The sequence below is a fragment of the Pieris brassicae genome, chromosome 9, assembly GCF_905147105.1.
Source record: "Pieris brassicae chromosome 9, ilPieBrab1.1, whole genome shotgun sequence".
Lineage (NCBI taxonomy): Eukaryota > Metazoa > Arthropoda > Insecta > Lepidoptera > Pieridae > Pieris > Pieris brassicae.
In genome coordinates this window covers 8,006,686-8,026,551 of record NC_059673.1, presented here as the reverse complement: position 1 = coordinate 8,026,551, position 19,866 = coordinate 8,006,686, and the positions used below count along the sequence as shown (strand labels likewise).

At 33.7% G+C, this 19,866-nt stretch overlaps 1 protein-coding gene across 5 annotated transcripts in view; it reads right to left on the bottom strand.

Annotated features, from left to right (window-relative positions):
• LOC123713982 (solute carrier organic anion transporter family member 74D) overlaps positions 1–19,866 on the bottom strand; it is a 44,965-nt gene that overhangs the window by 22,254 nt on the left and 2,845 nt on the right. Inside the window, exon 1 of one of the 5 annotated variants that reach the window (XM_045667927.1) lies at positions 11,163–11,317. The exons of 1 other annotated variant lie outside the window; for it this stretch is intronic. Coding sequence is in view for 2 of the 4 variants with exons in the window: in XM_045667924.1 (XP_045523880.1) it covers positions 8,892–8,947 (56 nt within the window). In the remaining 2 variants the exon portion in view is untranslated. Of the gene's footprint in view, positions 1–8,422; positions 8,441–8,891; positions 9,025–11,162; positions 11,318–19,866 lie in introns of those variants that run through there. 3 more of the 5 variants (XM_045667926.1, XM_045667924.1, XM_045667930.1) reach the window with 3 other exon arrangements.

Below are 19,866 nucleotides of genomic sequence, written 5' to 3'. Positions count from 1 at the left end.
AGCTTCAACTTTCCTTCCAGAGATTATCGCATTCGCCAAATTTACAAAAACTTAATCTTATGAAGTTTCTATATTAGTATAACTGATACATTCCAAATAAATCGCGTACTGCCATAAATTATATAAATAATTAATTATATATTGTTCTTTACGAGATTAAATCATATTATGATTAAAAGAGGTAGGTATTGAAGTAAAGATGGATTTATATACAAACGCAATGAGAACTAGAACTCACAAAGAAAAATAGACGTTTCGTGGGCAAAATCCACACAATCGCATGTGCAAGTAATAGTTACATAATGTTGTATCATTACGTGCAAATCGTGGAGATTAATTCATTCGTAGATTGTTATTCGATCTGAAGTTAATTTGATTTGCAAATATTCAGATAAACACGCGATAGAGCCGGTTTCATAGAAAATTTCAATAAATTTATAACGATTATTAACTAAAGTATCTTTTAAATATTATTATTTATTTACAAATGCATAACCAAATCTAAACCATCGACAGAGCCACAGCTTTAGCCATAGACAACAGCCGTTTAGAAGAATAACTTGGAATAGTCTGAAATTTCTATAAGTTAATAGATATTAAGTAAATTTCTCAATAACTATTTACTGATAGATAATTGTATATATAGACATATTTAAAAAATCTGAATTACGCATTAAATATTTATGAAATTATTCTATAAATCTTATGTTATCTACTCAATCATTATGTTATCTCTGTGTCCTCCCTTTATTTATACCACATAGATTCGTAATTTTTATTTTTCGTTTGCAATTTGGTCAAGGAACACAAGCCGGACAGTAAATCTCAACATTACCACATTTACCACATTCATTCCTTCGATATGGCAACACCACCGCTCTCTAAAGCCAGAAAAAATGCTTACAGTTTTATTCTTAGAATGTTTTAATCTTATATTTGAACTAATAAATATCTATCGTTATACATACGAAGCTGGATTGGACTCCTTTTAACTGATCTATTCAAAAAACTTTCTCTTCTAATATAGGCATTTTCAAGAGAAACAAGTTGATCAACTGTAATTTAAGAAAATTTATATATGTATTTAATTATACGTCCAATTCCTTTTAACGAATACCTATATCAAATAACACTAAATCAAGTTTTTATTGGGTTGAACTAATGAACTAATCATTGCGTGTGGTCAAGTGTTTTTATAGATCATCCTAATAATCTACCTACTTAGGTCTGATATAATAGTGCTTCACCAAAACAGTTCTATAAAGCAATCACTTTCAATAAGACACGGAAAGTCATAACATCCTTGAGTAAGTTGAGAATATTGTATAAGTCTTTGAAGTTCCTTTTTAATGGAAACATGACCCAAGTCAAAATAGACAAGCCAACGTAACCGCAACCTCAAATCGATATTTAATACACGTTAAGAAATAAACGATCGAATATACCAGTAACAAGTAATCAAAATGCAATACCTGCGTAAAACATCATTTGACAGGAGAACCTTGCTACCTTGGATCTTTTTTTTTTTATCATACGAGTTTTACAGTTTTTTTATAGATTACCTTATCATATATTTTAAAATTACTAATTATTTAAAATTCTAGACAATTATAGCTTATAGCATCCAATCCGTGGCGGTTAAAATTTTACAAAAGCTTTCGACTGTGTATGACATTAGAAAAAGACAAACCTTCAACAGTCAGAAAAAAGCAAGTACCAACTTAAAACTACGAATTACACTAAATATTTAGATATTGTTTATATATTAACATCAATCATCGACGAAGAGAAATATAAAGAAAACGTTGCACACAACAAGTACATAAAATTTAATATTAATCGTGCACTAAAAGCCTCAGTGTATTGGGAAATTACCGAACATTATGAATTTTAAATTATGCATACTAAACTGTCGACTGGTCGCCTAGATTTAATAATGATGTAAGCTGTGATAAGAAATCTTTATAGCGTCTAACGGAACGTGATCAACACAGCTTGCACAACATGACATAACCAGCCCTTGACATTGTTTATCTCAAGCCTACAGATGTGGCCTTTTTGTAAACTATCATTCGACTTCAGACGTTAGGTTAACAGCTTTGATGTAATGTCCTGCGAAGCTCCACAAAACGGTAAATCCTTTCACAAAGAGACGAACAAATTATACATATGATTCATTAACGAACTGCGACACAAATACACCAATTTGACATATTCACCTCTACTTATTGTTTAAAGTAGGTGTTAAATGAAGAAGCTTTATCAGTGAGCGCGGTTAACGAATGTGTCGTAACAAATGATACAACTGATGGTAATATTAATTCAAATATGAAATGGAAATCTAGAAGACCAACTAATTGAAACAATCTTTAAATCACCTCCATCTACTATTGATGTAATCCATTAATACACCACTTGTAATCATTTATTTTAAATTTTAAAACATTTTAAAGCTACATCTAAAAGGATCAAAACGACTTGATTTATTGGGTTAATTAACTTTAGATTACGGATTACCATATAAAGTACCGCGTGTAAAGATAATTGTGTCAAAACATACAAGCGAGAAGCCCCACAAATTATATTACTATGTTCGCATTTGAGGCTGTTAAATTGCCCTCAATTGAAGACACGGTGAAAGTACTCATGAAATTCGGCCTATAGGGGCGGTGATAATGTCAGATACGCCTTCGAACTTCCGATCTATAGATCATCAAATTTAGTAACGAATATTGACCAATCCATTACTCAATAAAAATGCCGAACAAAATAATCTTCCTGGAACATCAATAAATTAAGTTTTCTTTTACTCTTATATCTGCACAGCCGCGATAGCTAAGTATAAATCTCATTAAAAAGCGAAGCGCGTACTGCATTAAGTGGGTGAGGGCCGGTTCAGAACAACATTCGCGTTAAAAATATAAATCTGTATGTAGTATTCGATAGTAAATAAGAATCACAATTGTCTAATAAGTGTAACTGTTATAACCCTCTTTTCAATTTCAGAATACATTTTAGTTCAATTAGGAAAGTCCTTATTTACTAGTCAAACAACTCATAGATATAGTACGAAACGGAACTGCAAAAGCAAAAACAGATTTTGAAGTTTAATGTGGAAGTTATAACTACCCTATTTTACGAGTATAAAAATAAAATCAAACTCCACAGCTACACTGTCCTAAGAAATTGTGATAATAATAGTCGTTTGTACCCTTATCTTTCCATTTAAGTGTCAAGGTTAAAAGCTAAGTGTCATGAGGTTTTTGTTGTTTCTTCCATTAGCCGCATATGGTGCTTCGTGTTTCGTTTTGTTTAACATTCGTGTAGGAAGTCTACCAATGTTTGTGGAGGATTCAAAGTAAACGGAGGTGTTGTGAAACTTGTAAAGCTTTTAATTTTGAAGCACATCTTAAAGCTCTATCTACTTATGCCACTTCAGTCTTTTATGTACGCACTGGTATTCCAGTGCCGAAACTGGAATGTTACTTAGGAGTCTGTTAAAGCATGTGCCATGAAAAATTTATTAATGTAAATGAATTATGAGGATGTTGATATTTTCCACCGTAGCAAAAAGATGTGAGGAAATTTTTGAAGAGGCGGGTGGGCATTGACTTTGTTTAGCAGCAATAACTTAGTTTTTTTATATATATTTAGTATTAATTGTCGTTTGTTTAATGTTAAAATTCAGTTGTCTTTTATTTTTATATACTAATGTACGTATGTTTTCTGTTTCCTATATATATTATTTATCTATATAATAAGTTTTGGTTTTGTATATTGTCTAAGCGATTTGTTTTATAATTGGTATGTTAAGCTCTAAGATTACTAATAAATAAACAAATATAAAAAAAAATCTATTCATTCTCTATATCATATTAATCTCCGGGATAAAACCGCCGTTGAGTAGCTCTTGCTGATAACTTATAATTTGCCGACAAACATCCTGTGTCAATAATTTTTATCAATATACGGTACATATACTTTCCACTGTCAGTCACGATTATAAGGTTATCAGCGGATCAGAAATCAACGAACTCGTTCTTCTATTCAACAGTTTTCAGAGGGGAGGCATCATCACTTAAAAATCACTGTACGATGTATTTTAGACCCAATTAATCTGAAGCTTAATTATTAATGGAGCGTGTTTAGTGGTATTGGTATGTTGAAATTATTACACTATTGGATAAAGTTTTTGTTCTTTTATCTGTTTTATTTTCTTTTATCTGTCCTGAACATGAAATGGTCCTTCCATTTGAAATCGGAAGCTTAAAAATCTTAGCTTTTGTTTACCAACTTAACTGACTATATTCAGAATGTATAGTATATTTATACACTTCACTTTAAGTTATGAAAGGACGCCAATGAGATACACAAGTAAATACCAATTATAAAATATTTTATGTTTGATTGGATACCAAAAGATAATATTACATGACGACGCAAAACAACTGGTTTCCACTACGCAGTACAAATTATGCATATTAAATATTGGCTATGCTACATCACTCAACTTGTTGAGTCAATGTAAGTAATAAGAGGTATGTTCTTTGGAAGGCCAGTTCCTTAAATTAAGTTCAATACAGTACGGAAACAAATAAAAAAACCCATATATTAAATACAAGAAATGCCGACAGATTACATAAATTAGCGAAATAAACAAACCAATTTAAATTGCCCAAGAAATGTTCAAAGATTACTATACATGACAGAAGTTAAGAACCACACAGCTCGACCAAATAAGCAGCGAAATTAAATTACACGAAAAATTGTGAAATGTCATGTTCTGTTTTAGCTCAAAACAACATTTATTTTACACCCACATATGTAACTTTCAATTAGTGAGCATAACTAGATCAAATTGTACCCCCATTTATTATCTAAGATGAAAAAAAAAACAGTTGAGAGGTGTAACTAGGCCGCAACAATTGTTCCAAATATAGACCTCGTAAAGCGAGCGTCATTGAAAAAAACCATGTACTTACACTTGACTGGCCATGAATTCATTTTGAAAGTTGACCCTGAATTGTTCCAAAAAAAAACAAATATCAGTTAAAGCTGTTATACGACCCACATCATCGCCCCCGATACGGGGAAATCGCGATGTGATTTCGCGACTTTATTTCGGAACACTTTTACTTTGGCAACCGCGAATGACACCAATTTCACCTACAATAACCAGGTGCTTTTGTTAGATAGATAAAAGACAACTTCAAAAGTTTACTGCAACAATATATGCTAACACAACATCGCTTTACGACAAAACAGTTACCTAAATTGGTTGACGATGAAGATCTAATATAGATCTATACTTTGTAAGGGCATAAACACAAATACAAGCCTTAGCTCGTAGATATAGCTCGTGTAGATTTTATATTAACAATAGATTTTTGTATGGAATACTTAAAAGCACACGGGCCTCCTACAGTAAGAGTAAACTCGAAGATACAGTAAACCCGCCTCTAATACGGTAGAATAGAAGAATATAAAAACCAAGTTGTAGAAGTATTGTCGTAAAACCATTTCTTTGTAACAATTAAAACTACGAACACGAATGTTATATAGTTATTTAGTTTAATTTACAAAAACACAATACAAACAGATGCAAAGGTACGCAAAACTAATTATGGACTTGACAAATCGTTAAACAGAAATATAACTTGAGAAATCTCCGCGTGGTAGCGCATTATAGGAGAGATTACTGTATCACTATACAAATTTTATGGACATTTACGAATTCTTGACCAAACTATATCGTCTAAAGCCCCAATTCAAAGTTCATGAATGTTAAGTCCAAAAACGAGGTCCACGATTTCGGAAAAGTTATAATTTATGGAAACAAGAAACGCAGCAGTGAGTGCTGAGAGCGAAACTAATACAAGCTAGTCCGGTGTATTACTTTCATTTGTTTGAGATGCCGAAAGTGACTTTTACTTTCGGTATGCAGATATTTATTTTATTTATCATATATATAGAACTTTCACTACACAATTTTCCAAATGAATAAATTATTTTCACACTCATCGCTCTGTTTAATTAATTGTTAAGCAAAATAACAAAAGATAACAAGCTATTAAAGTTTAATTGGCCGCCCGTAATACACTTACAGCGACATCGATGCTTATCCAGTTACAACATTTAGTGCGCTACATAAAACCAAAGTTAAATAAATTCAGAATAATAAATCACATCATTTGTACATTTTCTTTTATATGTATTCGATATTAAATCCTTTAGATTTGATAACAATCTAAACTTACTGTTCATTACGTTTTAGTAAAGATACCTAATTTATTTATTTAGCAATCCTATATGTACCATAAATTATACACAACAATAAACAATTATGCCAAAGATATAATTATACAGAAATAAGTTCCAATGTTTAAGAAAGGCAAATTTAACGTGAGGATGTACGTATGTCTTGGTTTCCTTAATCAAGCATCGTTCAATTTCATAGCTCATCTACCAATGAATTTTTATAACAAACATGATAACTAGGCTTTTTTTCTAGTAGTTTCATTTTCATTTGGTGCATATAATGTAACTCCTATTTAATTCATAAATAGGAGTTAAGATTAGTCGACATCACAGGAGACCGAAGACCTAGCTACCTCGGACAAAGAATTAGTCTAGCTATTTAAAGCGGAAACGCTGCCAGTATGATCACAACCTTGCCTAAAGGGACTCTTTTAATAATATATTTTCAGGTTAGTTATTGGTATTTGTTAGCAGTATTATGGATTAAATATCGGCTAAGATGCGACAGTTTTTACTCCTATTTTAAACACAATTCAGAATGACAATTCCTTCCCTTGAATATGTCGTACAATTGTATCATCCCGTCTACTCCATTGATTAATCGTATTAACACTATTCTAGAACTTGAGACTTTAGTTGGTCACGCAGTTAGAGTAAAATTCATAGTCCAGATTAACGAAGACTCAAAAAATAATTATCAAAAAAATGTAACGTTTTAGATTGTTAATACATAGATTTCTCCTAATTTAATCAGATTATCCGCTAAGCTTGATTAGATCAACACCGTTACAATTTAGCGTTTAAACGGTGCGATAAATTGTACAAGCTATAAAGCCCTTCCATAGCGCATCATACTTCTTTTATTGGCTATAAAACCTGCCGGCATTGAGTCCGTTAACCCAACTTTAAAAACAGGATCGAGGCAGGTTGTGAACCTAAACCTTCACAACAGTTTCATTGTTCTCCCGGGTAATGCACCGGACAGCTGACATTCAGAATGCATTTTTACGTGAAACAGTATTAAGTAGTCAAGTGCGCACTAATATTTCTTACTAGTCCGGTGACTGGGTGAGACAAACCCCTAACTCATTGGAATTTGACTTACGGACGTTAGATTAAACCTCTGAATGTTTGATCTTAATAAAATAAATCAATCAATGGTGCTGCAATCTTTTCAGTGCCTCAAATTTCTGTATCTATTTTAGGATCAATTGGTAATAGGCTAGATCAGCATTCTGTGCCTGATGCACACGATCGACTTTTTGGGTCTAAGACAAGCCGGTTTCCTCACAATGTTTTCCTTCACCGTTCGAGCTAATGTTAAATGCGCACATAGAAAGAAAGTCCATTGGTGCACAGCCGGGGATCGAACTTACGACCTGTAATTAATGAGAGTCGCACGCTGAAGCCACTAGGCCAACACTGCTCAATATCTGATCTTAGACCCAAAAAATCACGTGAGTCTGACATATAAACTGGAGCTCGATTCACTGTGAAACAATATGTTTCGAGTATAATGAGTCAACATCATATATATGTATATCACAGATGGATTTGAATGTATATAAAAAAAAATTATTGTCTACAATAAAGCTTACCCATTTAATTTATTAGTATTGCATTCAACAGATAATTAAAGCACGATCTCCGGTTGGAATTCGATATTTTATGTCTTTCGATCGGGTATGGCGCTAAGATCCTATATTATTTTCAAGGCAAGTACGTCAAACCTAGCCGAACCCAGGGGCAGGCTAAACGTCACGTGAACCACTTACCCACAAACAAAATTATTCCTTAAGACAACTCAGTTTTTTTTTTCGAATTGAAATAATTAATTTATCTAATATTAAACCTTTTTAATAAAGAACTAGAAAGCCACTTGACTCTTGGTGATATTAAAATTGATAAGATCTATGCAATTTTGATGTCACTATCGGAATTACTTTTATTTTTATTAGTACTATATGAGTAGTTGTCTATTTGTTAATGTGTTAGTAGTTGCATCTATATGTGAACTGAATCTAAATTTTCCCTGGTCAGCCTAAACGGTCGGAACAATATCTCTAATTATTTTTTGTCGTTTTTATTATAGTCAGGTGAACATTTTTATGAATGAAAAACAAAGTAATTAAAACGAAACATTAAAAAAATTAAAAATACTTACCGAGTTTTAATTTCATAGCACAGTTTGAAATACCTGTCAGCGGCAAAATGCGCGGTGCAAATATCGTTTAACACAGAACACACAGTATCACAATAAACACTACGTTTTTGAAAAACATTTATTTTTATTAATTACATTCGAATTCAATATTCATAGGACAAGACTACGGCTGTCGGGTCAGCTAGTATGTTAATAAAAACTATTTAAGATAATTTTACTCGATTCTTTAAATCATCCCATAGATTATATTAAATTATAGAAGTAAACCTGATATAACAGGAATAACTAAAAATTCTGTATAGTAAAAAAATCCGTCGATTTAAAACTTTTGTGGTTAATACCATAATTTTCTGTCTAATACGAATCTTCGTATGAAACGCACATAGACAAAACCTCCATTAGTCCATATATATAATATATTTGCATATATGTATATGTACATATATATTATGAAATAAAATTAACATACCTCAACACAAACGAATTAACCTTCTCGTCAGATATTTTTAACGAACATTTAACCATTTTAAGTCACTTACTTCATAAGATAACCCCTAATAACTGAGTTTCGGTTGTAAGCATCGGTCAACGACAGATAAGAAAAAAATATCAGTGTTGTTACCGGTTAAAAACGATAGTTAAATATATCCAAACGTTTTCATATACTTGACATGAACTATCTCATCTGTCAAATTTCATTTGACAGTGATATGCTGTTCGATATAGAATCTGAATTTAAAACTACCTATCCATTTAATATTTATTTATATGGTCTGGATACAAGTCGATTGGACTATTTAATATTTATAATCCAGTTTCGCTAACCTTTTATACGTTAAACCACAGATTGTCTCCGTTTCTTTGATTTTTATAGACAAGTTGGTAGGCCTGACACTTCTATTCCTGACACACGTAGAGTTTTGACTTTAATCAATTTAACTGTCATATGTCAAAAACGCATTGTATTTGATATACGCATATCATAGTCATAACTTTCCCTCTACTTATTGATATAATTCCAATCTATAATCTAAAATAGCTTCTTTAAAATTAAAAACACTCCCGAAATAAGGGTTGGTTACGATCCAATACCAAGAGACGAAAGGTCAGACGTCTGGAGGTCGAAAAGGAGACATTGCTCGTCTCCTTCAAATTTCAAAAAATTCCAAATTTTTGTTAACAAAACAATAAAAGCGCCTTTATGAATCATGTACTCCAATTTTTAAATAAATAACATTTCTTATTGATACCGAATGATGGAATCATAACAGTTAACAGCTAATTAAAGAAAGTACATAGGGTTTTCCCAGCGTATATATTACTTTAATATACATATGAAGTGTATACCAGGATCTAATAAACTCTAGGTAACAACATATTTGCATTCAGTAATTGACATTACGCCATTACTGCGTATATCTAAGTAATCATGCCTATTTACTTGTATCTTAAGTAGAGCAGTTACATATATACTGTTTAATTAAACATTATCAGTAGTGCAGAAATCGGTGCATGTAATCAAAGTGAATTGCAGTGTAAATATGGTTTAACAAGATAAAGTGCATTGCGCCCAGTCAACCACACAAGGCACAGACTTTATGAACAAAATATTATATTTATAAAGGCATTATTGCTAATACGCAAACTACACCAGGCAAGCATAGTAGCGTTATTAATTGTAAAGAAAATGTATTTCTATACAAAATCCAAGAAAAAATAAATTGAAGCAATTACTCCATTGAATGACAAAGCCTAAAACGACGTAAAACAGATTTTCTACTAAAATTGTCTCAATATTGTAAACCTCGCTTCAAATACACAATACTCCAAAGTCATGAATTTATAAACATAACTTCGTGTACATATGTAGCTAATTTTATGCCCTTTTATGTCAAAAAAGCCAAGCAAAAGGCTAATAAGGTGACATTTAAAGCGGCCTATATTTCTAAAACATTAGAGACACAAAGAACTATAAGAATTATATTTTTTTTAATACTCAGTAGAAAATACGTATTATGTGATCTAGAATCTGACACAAAAATCATGTAGTAAATCTAACTATCTCTAACTAAATCTGTACGAGATACACATTAAACATCGCGAATCTCTGCACAATTTCGAATTTTGTTAATTTTTTACAAAAAAGCAATAGATCGTCTTGTGAATTAGTAAAACGCAATTCACTAAGATTAACCATAAGTCATTGTATAAAACTGAAAATACAATTGGTATGGAAATTCCTTTTTTAGTGTGACTAGCCTATCGCGTTCCCTAGTGACGTGTTTGATCCCTGCCTGCGATATGTTAATTTTATTACAACAACTCAAAAAACATCCCAACCGGTTGTTTCGAAATGGTGTTCAAGTGACATAAAATGACCTTCACAACTTCATGTTTAAGTAACACGACGTTTCATCAAATGTACCCAAAAAATATGAATATTAACTTATCTATCTACGACCTAATCTTGATAGCGCGAAGATTCTGTAAGTGCGAAGCGAGCTGAACTGACGTTCATTCGCCAAACAAAACAATCGCCAATTTTCCACCCACCGCATCCTTACGTGAGTGTAAGTACTAGCAAACTATATTAATGATAGAAAAATACATCCATCAAACAATAACCAATCGTATATAACAATTTTACATTCCGAATTCAAGCCCAAAAAAAAACTCTTAAACATTTCAAAGATTAGAAAACTGCACGAAATCTGTCATAATAAATAACAGAGGCACTTACGATTGTATTAGGTGATGTGGTAGACCCAGATGGTCCGGCGCATACGCTCATCTATCGATATCCAAAAACTCGGCACAGATCACTTATCGGTAATACGACAATTGTTTGTCGGTGCGACGCGCCGCGCAAGCCAGAGTCGAGTGCCGGTGTGCGGTGCCGAGTCTTGTAAACAAATAGTTGGTGGGGGCCCCGAAAAGCCTGGGCGAATCACGCCGTTCACTTACGTCACTATCACTGATACGTACAGTGGCTATATCTCATCATTTCAGAACGGAATGCACTGAAATAACCCAATTATCACCATTCGTACACAAGTCTTACGAAAACGAAGAACGACATACATTCTTCTTGGTTTGTTTTAATTTATTGAACTTTTTAACAGCTTGCAGTACAGGACTGTGCTGAGCGCACCTTTGCCATCGAATCCTTCGAGAAATATGTTGTCTAAATACTGTTGCTATTTAACTCTAAGTTGTAAGCTTTTTGGTTTGTCCATAAATTTTAAATTAATAATATCATCATATACATTTTGAGGTATGTAGGTCACTAAACCGTAACAACTCTCTGGGTAAAGATGTTTCTAGTTTTTATTCTACATTAAAACTTGACCTTGTACCTTGTATTGTGAGATAGATTGGCCGAACCGACACGTTTAGCTTTTTATGTACGAATCTAATCAAACTAAAATTATAAATACCAGGCATCGCGGTTGGGTGCCTCTCGAATAAATTTAACATCTGGCTTTCCACACCCTTACTTTCCAGCCCTATTGACCGCAAAACGCCGTGAAGCACAACTAGTAAGCAAACCCTGCAATGGTACTCTTTAATCTCTAACAGCGATGTTAATACCAATCCCGATGACTTTGTAAGTTTCGATATAGTTCTCTCAATATCGGCTGATGTCGCTTGAGATCGTGCAGTACAATTCTGCAATTGGAGGTTACAGAGTATCCTTGGCGGTCGATCCCTAAACTAAGATGTTTAGAATCACTACTATTGAATAAAACCTGTAACAATTTCGAATTTAGATTATTATCTTTACAGGAGGAGACATTTGCCATAAAAGGCAAACAGTTACCTTAAAGAAGATTGAAATGGAAACGTATTTAAATGTAAAAGTATATATATATTTTAGTAATATATACGCTGGGTAAAACCCTATGTACTTTCTTTAATTAGCTGTTAACTGTTATGATTCCATCATTCGGTATCAGTAAATATTAAAGGCTATTATTATTATTATATATTTATTATTAGATGAATGTTAGTTTATTAGATAGTAATAATCCAGTGGCACTACGCTATATGGGTCTTGTCTTTCTTTGTTCACATATGGTATAGACAAGTAGGCGTCAACCTTCGTCTCTGATACATGTCATCACAATTTGAGACATGCACATAGAATGAAAACTTCATTTTCTTCCTCTTCGAACACGACCTCAGGGATTAGGTCCCACACCACCAGTGTATAGGACAACACTGCTTTTCTATCAGATTAGACCATTTATTGTGTTAGACTTTAAATAAACTTTCAAATCTAAATCGATATTTTATGGTATTATGGTATCGAATGACTGCGGCTCTGTTTAAAAATAAGGTTTTGACTTTTTATGGAAATGTTACAGAATAGTTAAACAATTTTTTAATGGAAACTTGAACAACGCTCTGTGGGCTTATTTATAACTATACCAGCTCACAAAAATCTATAGTAATGTTTGGCTAGAGTCAGAAACTAACGAAAAGTTTGTCATACGGCAGATTCTCATCCAACGTCTTATCTCGACCATAATCGTTTCAGTAATTACTACATAACTACATGAAATCACACATGAAACCTAAATTTTTCCGAGTATGGCAAGCGTTAGCGAGTTTCAGTCAATCTTTACTAATATTATTAACAGGAAACACTTGTGTTTTTGTATGTATGTTTGTAATGTTTTTACAGAAAAACCACTGGACCGATTACAAATTTCAAAAATTATTTCATCATTAGAAAGCTACATCTTCACTGACTGACATAGGATATAGTACATTTTCAAAAATAATCGGGATCCCTAATAAAAATGCAATAATATAACCCTAGGTGTGAAAAATTCTCCATAAAAAATCGGTCATCGCGTGCGCTATGGAAACTATTGATGATAGAGCAAAAACATGTAGTGCACGCACCTAGGTAACACTGAAAATGTTTAGAAAACGGCTTAATGTAGTAAGTTGCCAATACTTTTATTGTTTTTCGAAGTAATCTCCGTTTCTCTCTACACATCGTCACATTCGATGGAGACTGAGAAAAGCAGTGGGCCCATTCTCCCTTAGGGGTTTCTTCTATGGCATTTTCACACGCTTTCACCGCGTCTTCAGGCGTAAAACGAATACCTCGAATTTTATCATTAGTTGTTGGGTATAAATGAAAGTGACAGGGCGCCAGGTCAGGACTGTATGGTGGATGACAGATTATCTCGACACCTACCATAGTCAAATATTCACCAGTCGTTGCGAAGGTGTTTCTGGTCGTCCATTAAAGTATGGGGAATCCATTTGGTTCACAGCTTCCTGACGCCTAAATGATCGTGTAATATTTTTTGAACTTGACTCATACCAATGCCTAGGCTTGCCCGTATATGCTGATAGGTCACGCTCTTATCTTCCTCTATCATGTGTCGCACAGCACTGATGTTATCTTGAGTAGTCGCTGTTAAAGGACGTTCCACACGCGGATAACCATTGAGATTGCTACGTCCACGCTTAAACTCGTTAAACCAATTGTAAAAAGTGGCACGAGATGGGGCTTCATTAAGAAATGCTAATCGCAGCCTATAATAGCTTTGTTGTTGAGTAAACCCACAACGAGTCATAATAAATCTTTGACCGAAAATTTTCTCGCGTTATGTTCATTTTCACGTGTAACAAGAGATTTAAATTTCCCGCCAATTCACAAAAACAAATGACAAATGAATGCAATATACTACATTAGGTTATTGGTATCTAAAGAGTTCTAAAATTGAAATACAAAAAAGTTTTCATTAAAAATGTTTTAACTGGCCAGTTATAAACATTTTTAGTGTAAACCACGTATAGATATCAACAAAAATAATGTTTAACCCATGGGCAATTGTGTGTTGGCCTATCCTGAGTTGGAACTCCAAAACGTGAAATTATTTTGCTGCCCCAAAACAAAACTACATGTTGTGTATAGCGAAGTTCTACAAATAAATATTGTCTCTAATATTACAGAAGAAAGCTTTGGTTTTGTTTGAATTTTATTTTTAACAATTTATAATAATCAACTGATTAAAAAAAATTATTTCATTACCTACTTGAAATCAAGATTTGTTCAATACCTGTATTTTTAAATTAACTAATGTCGGACATTCTACGTAAATGCGAATTAAAAAATGCATTAGATATATATTGGAAATTCAAATCCGTATATTGATTAGATTATGAAAGTTATTGTGTATTTAATAATCTGAAAGGAAGTAATTAAAAACTAAGTAAAAGAAAACTTTTATGATAACAAAAATATATCTATAGACTGTCCACTACCACGAGATGGCTATCTATGCGAGTGAAACCGCGGGGCATATCTAGTAAAATAAATAAAGTAGATCTACTATTAAAAATAGACAATTTTAACAATATTCCAGAATTGAAACGTGTGGGACGATGCGAACCGTTTGATGGCATGTATTATGTATGATGAATTTTTATTTCATTCAAATTTTGACTTTGAGGCGAAATAAACGTTTTTATACGACTTCAAATACTGAAATTGAGGTATGGCTTAAAATTAAATAAATCACTGGCACTACAACCTTTTTAGGTCTGGGCCTCAGATTTCTGTATATGTTTCATGATCATTTTTTAATCGAATAGGTGATCAGCCTTCGCCTTTTTGGGTCTAAGGCAAGTCGGTTTCCTTACGATGTTTTCCGTCACCGTTCGAGCTAATGTTACATGCACACATTTAAAAAAAGTCCATTGGTGCAAGCCGGGGATCGATCCTACGACCTCAGGGATGAGAGTCGTATGCTGAAGACAATAGGCCAACTCTGAGGTATGGCATAGCGACTTCAAAATAATAGCCTATTTATTTCGAATGCATTCAATTAAAATATTGCTATTCTATATTTAGTGTATTTTGAATTTTTTCAAAGATTTTATACATTACACAACTACGCCTTTCGCTAGATTTTAAGGTAAAGAAAGTCTGTGCGTGCATATTGGCTTGCTTGAAATTCTAGATAAGGAAACCACCAATAAATAACTGAGTATATCAAAATCAATAAATCATACGTCTCGTAGCAACTACGACTGGTAATTTATACTGATTTGTATGTCATTGGAAAAGTTTCATATTTAGAAATACATAAGTGGACTAGCCGTTTATTACAACTAACTATCATTTAATCGGGTAACGCAAGGTACAATGTGGAACATGATGTGATGGTTGCAGCTCCTTACAAACGTCGTGTAATACAAAAAAACACGGCGATTAAAAAGAGTGGCGGAGAGTTTATTGCCGGTTCTTGTTTTACGTACTACGCCCTTGATTTGAGAACTGGCAGTAAATGTAAAATTAGAAGCATTTAATGTATCTTTCTTTTTTATTGACGTTCATAAGTGTACATGTTCATAGTTCATAAGTGTGTTACCTATATGAATTAATGATTTTTCACTTTGACTTTGACAAATTAACACTAATTTTACTTTTAGTTCTTAACTTAAGACCGTAGAACCTGAAGTGACTCTTCACAATACAAAAGAGTGAACACAGCTCAGAGCCTGTTCATCTATCCAGCATCTTTCAAGTAGGGAGGGTTCATGTATTATGTAACGAATTTGGGGGGTTCAATTTACGATTCGTGGCGGGGATTGAATTACGAAATATTATATATATATATATACTTTTTTAATATAATAGGGCGGCACACGAGCCTGCGGGACGCCCAAAAAGTGCAGTCATCGCAGCCTATAAACTCCAATTTTAAATGGGTGCGTTGCCGGCCTTTGAGGGAGGAGTACACTCGAATTTTGAGGAGTTGGCGGTCGTATGTCTCAGGGAAAACCCCCACTGGAAGTCGATTCCACGGAAAATGCCTTGTGAAACGGTCGTGGAAGACTTCCAGCCATCAAGGTGATGTTGATCAACTTTTGAATTAATACGGCTCGTACGTTGTTGAAACTAGGCAGGAGGGATCAACTCAAATAATTCTGCAGAACACTCACCGTAGTACACTTTATACAAAACGCAAAGAGACGCAATGTCTCTGCGTAGAGAGAGAGAATGAAACCGATCAGTAATACATAGAAGATTAAAAATTCGACAAGCCCTTCGCTGAATTTGGTCAAAATAAAGAAGCAAGTGTTTGGTATATTATTTTCGACTCTCCGGTACTGTACACAACATAATGGTTACTTTTAGGTATAAAGAGTGACTGGGTGGTCACGAAACGTTACACTTTTGGGTACAGAAAAACGTATGGCGCGTTACATGAGGTCAAGAATCGCCAAACATTGCGTGACGTAATACTTGAATGCACCTATACTATCTAATAATAAATTATTAAATTAAAGTATTTTTTTATGGAAATATTTTTTTTTATGTACATCTTATGTCCCACATAACTGTCATAGATTGTAACTCAAACTAGTAGATTTTTATTTTATATTGTAGTGATGTGCTTCAATAAATAAAGCAGGCGAGTATAACTGGCAATAAACTCTCGGCCACCCCTTCGAATCGACAAGTATCGCTTGTACGGCTGTATTAGAACGACTTTTTATAAGAATCTTATAGAGAATGTGGTCAGTAACCTTTGCCAAGTTTTTACTGCAGTCTAGCCTCTACTTATTCAATAGTAATATATTTTATTTACATCCATTACTGTATTTTTAATTTAACCGAAATCTTCAGCAATGTATTTACCAATAAATGTCCGTTACGTTTATAAATGGGAAGGCATTTCAACACCCAAAAATCTGGCGATTTGCAGCTCTGCCACGTCATGAACGTTTGTGAACAATGCTTACCGACCCTTACTAACAGGTGCAGAACCAGAAGGCATAAATGTCGTACGTATAACCAGACAAATAGTCCGCAACTACACTGACTTCCGCTTTATTTTGACTAAAATGCAATTGCGTCGTAAGTTACCAATGTACCTTGATGAAAGTCAATTGCGATCACGATCTGAGTTTCAAATTCAGCGTTGACGCAGTGCGCGTTGTTAATATTTATGTTGAATATAAATTTGTATATAAAACGCCCGAACAGCCGGCATCTCATTTACGTCTACTTGCAACTGGTGTTATGCAATACTTATTTAGAACAATGCTGAATGTGGTCTAAGAACGAAATTTCTATAAAACCAGTGGCGCTACAACCCTCATCCTGTCGCAACCAGAGATTTCTGTTATCGTGGCAAAATACAAAATACCATCCGTATCACCTCGACGTCCGTCGTTCCACAACTGAGCGTTTTCTAAGGCAGTTTTTGCCACCACTATGGAACCAGATGCCCACTGAAGTGTTTCCGAACCAATTCGACCTAGGGTCCTTCATGAAAGCGTACCAATTCCTGAAAGGCCGGCAACACACTTGCGAGCCGCCTGGCAATGTGAGTGTCCATGGGCGGCGGTATTACTTAGCATCAGGTGAGCCTCCTGCCCGTTTGCCTCCATTAAAAAAATTGGTGATAATTTATGTTTGAGTACACACGCCGTGGATAGTTGGGTCTAACGCAGTGTTCTACAGGGAGGCATTTTGATTATTAAGGAAGGCAATTGGAAAATTTCCTAAAATTATTTGGATTCCAGTTTTCCTTTATGTTTTAAAAAAATACTTACTGTGTTCTATAATACTATCATTTAACAATAGAGTGAGTAAGAGATTCTTAAGTGAACAATTCAAATTTTTAATATTAAAATTTTGTATGTTACATAGGGGGATACGAAATTCAGAAAGCCTAAAAGTTTGGAAAACACTGGTTCAACGCTTGCCGGTTTCCTTATGATATTTTCCTTCAACGTTCGAGCCCAGCCGTAATTCGAACAGTCTTAGTGAGGTTGAAGTTCCAGGCCTAAAACCAACAATCTTCTTCTATATAATAGGAACTTAATATATGAACTTTCTTTAACTGTGTTACAAGGTTTCGTAAATATAGTCGCGCTATATACTAAAATAATTGAGATATTAATAACGTTTAATAAAAACATTCACAATGCGGATAAAAACCCTTAAATCGATCCAAATGACACAAAAGTAAATAATTACGGCAGTTTGCATTTATTTATGTACGTGATACGTGAACATTGGGTATTATTCATGTAAAATGCTTTGCAATAGCCGCGATTCGGTCGCCCGCATTATTTAAGACATTTATGCAATGTAACAAATTCTCTCGGTCCACAAAGCACAATTTACTAACATTAAACCTCTAAATAATACAAAATAATTGTCCCAATTTCACAATTCAAAATTAATTAATTCAATTTCACAATTTCAATTTACTTCGGGTTTTTTGAAATCATCTAAGAAACAACTCCAAGAGAAGTCAAAGTTGAAACACATTTTTCTAAGTTTCGCGGACTACCTAATCAAAGAAAGAAAAATCTAGTAATTTTTCTTTTAATACTTTGGTATATTCCCCGACTATGGCATTAAGTGACGTATTAATATAGATATATTATTAGCAAATATAGATAGCATTATTTTTTTGTTAACAACTTTTTGCAATACATTGACAGCTATTAAAACTATTGGGGAGCAGTGTTGGCCTAGTGGCGTCGTGCGACTCTGACCCCTGAGGTCGTAAGTTCGATCCCCGGCTGTGCACTAATGGACTGTCTTTCTATGTGCGCATTTAACATTAGCTCGAACGGTGAAGGAAAACATCGTGAGGAAACCAGCTAGCCTTAGACCCAAAAAGTCGACTACGTGTGTCAGGCACAGAAGGCTGATCACCTACTTGCCTATTCGATTAACAAATGATCATGAAACAGATACAGAAATCTGAGGACAAGATCTAAAAAGGATGTAGCGCCATTGATTTATTTTATTTATTAAAACTATTTAACTGTTCTTATATACCACGACATCAGCGACTACAGAACGATTTAATCGTGTATTATCTAAATAAGACTGGCGTATTATTTTAACATACCAACAATTGTACACGGTTGTTGTAATAATAATGAATGGAGTTCAAACTAGTATTAAAATATCACGGATAAACAAAAACTATAATTATACCCTCGTATACACTTCTTTAAAAGCTGTACCTTACAGCTCACAGATCACGAAAATACCGAGATCTCGCGAGGTTGTTATTCTTAATCCCACGAGATCTCGTATGGAGATTGCATTCTCTATCTGTAAATTCTCGGATAGATCGTTTAGTATAAACACAGATTTGGACTTTGATTTTTTCTTTATTCGGAGATATATATTTGTCCTCAGAAAGCACAAGAGACTGAGTCTCGACTTACTTCAGAAAAGCCCTCCTATCGAACTTAGAAGCTGCAAATTATACAGCCCAAACTTTCATACCTATAATAAAATAAAGGTTATTTCGTGCACTGCTTTCAATCTTCTGTAGTCTTGACACAAATACAAAAGACTTAAAAAATACACGTCGAACTGATAACCCCCTTTTTCATGTCGAAAAGAGATATCTGAAAAGACTTCTTGACAACAGTAT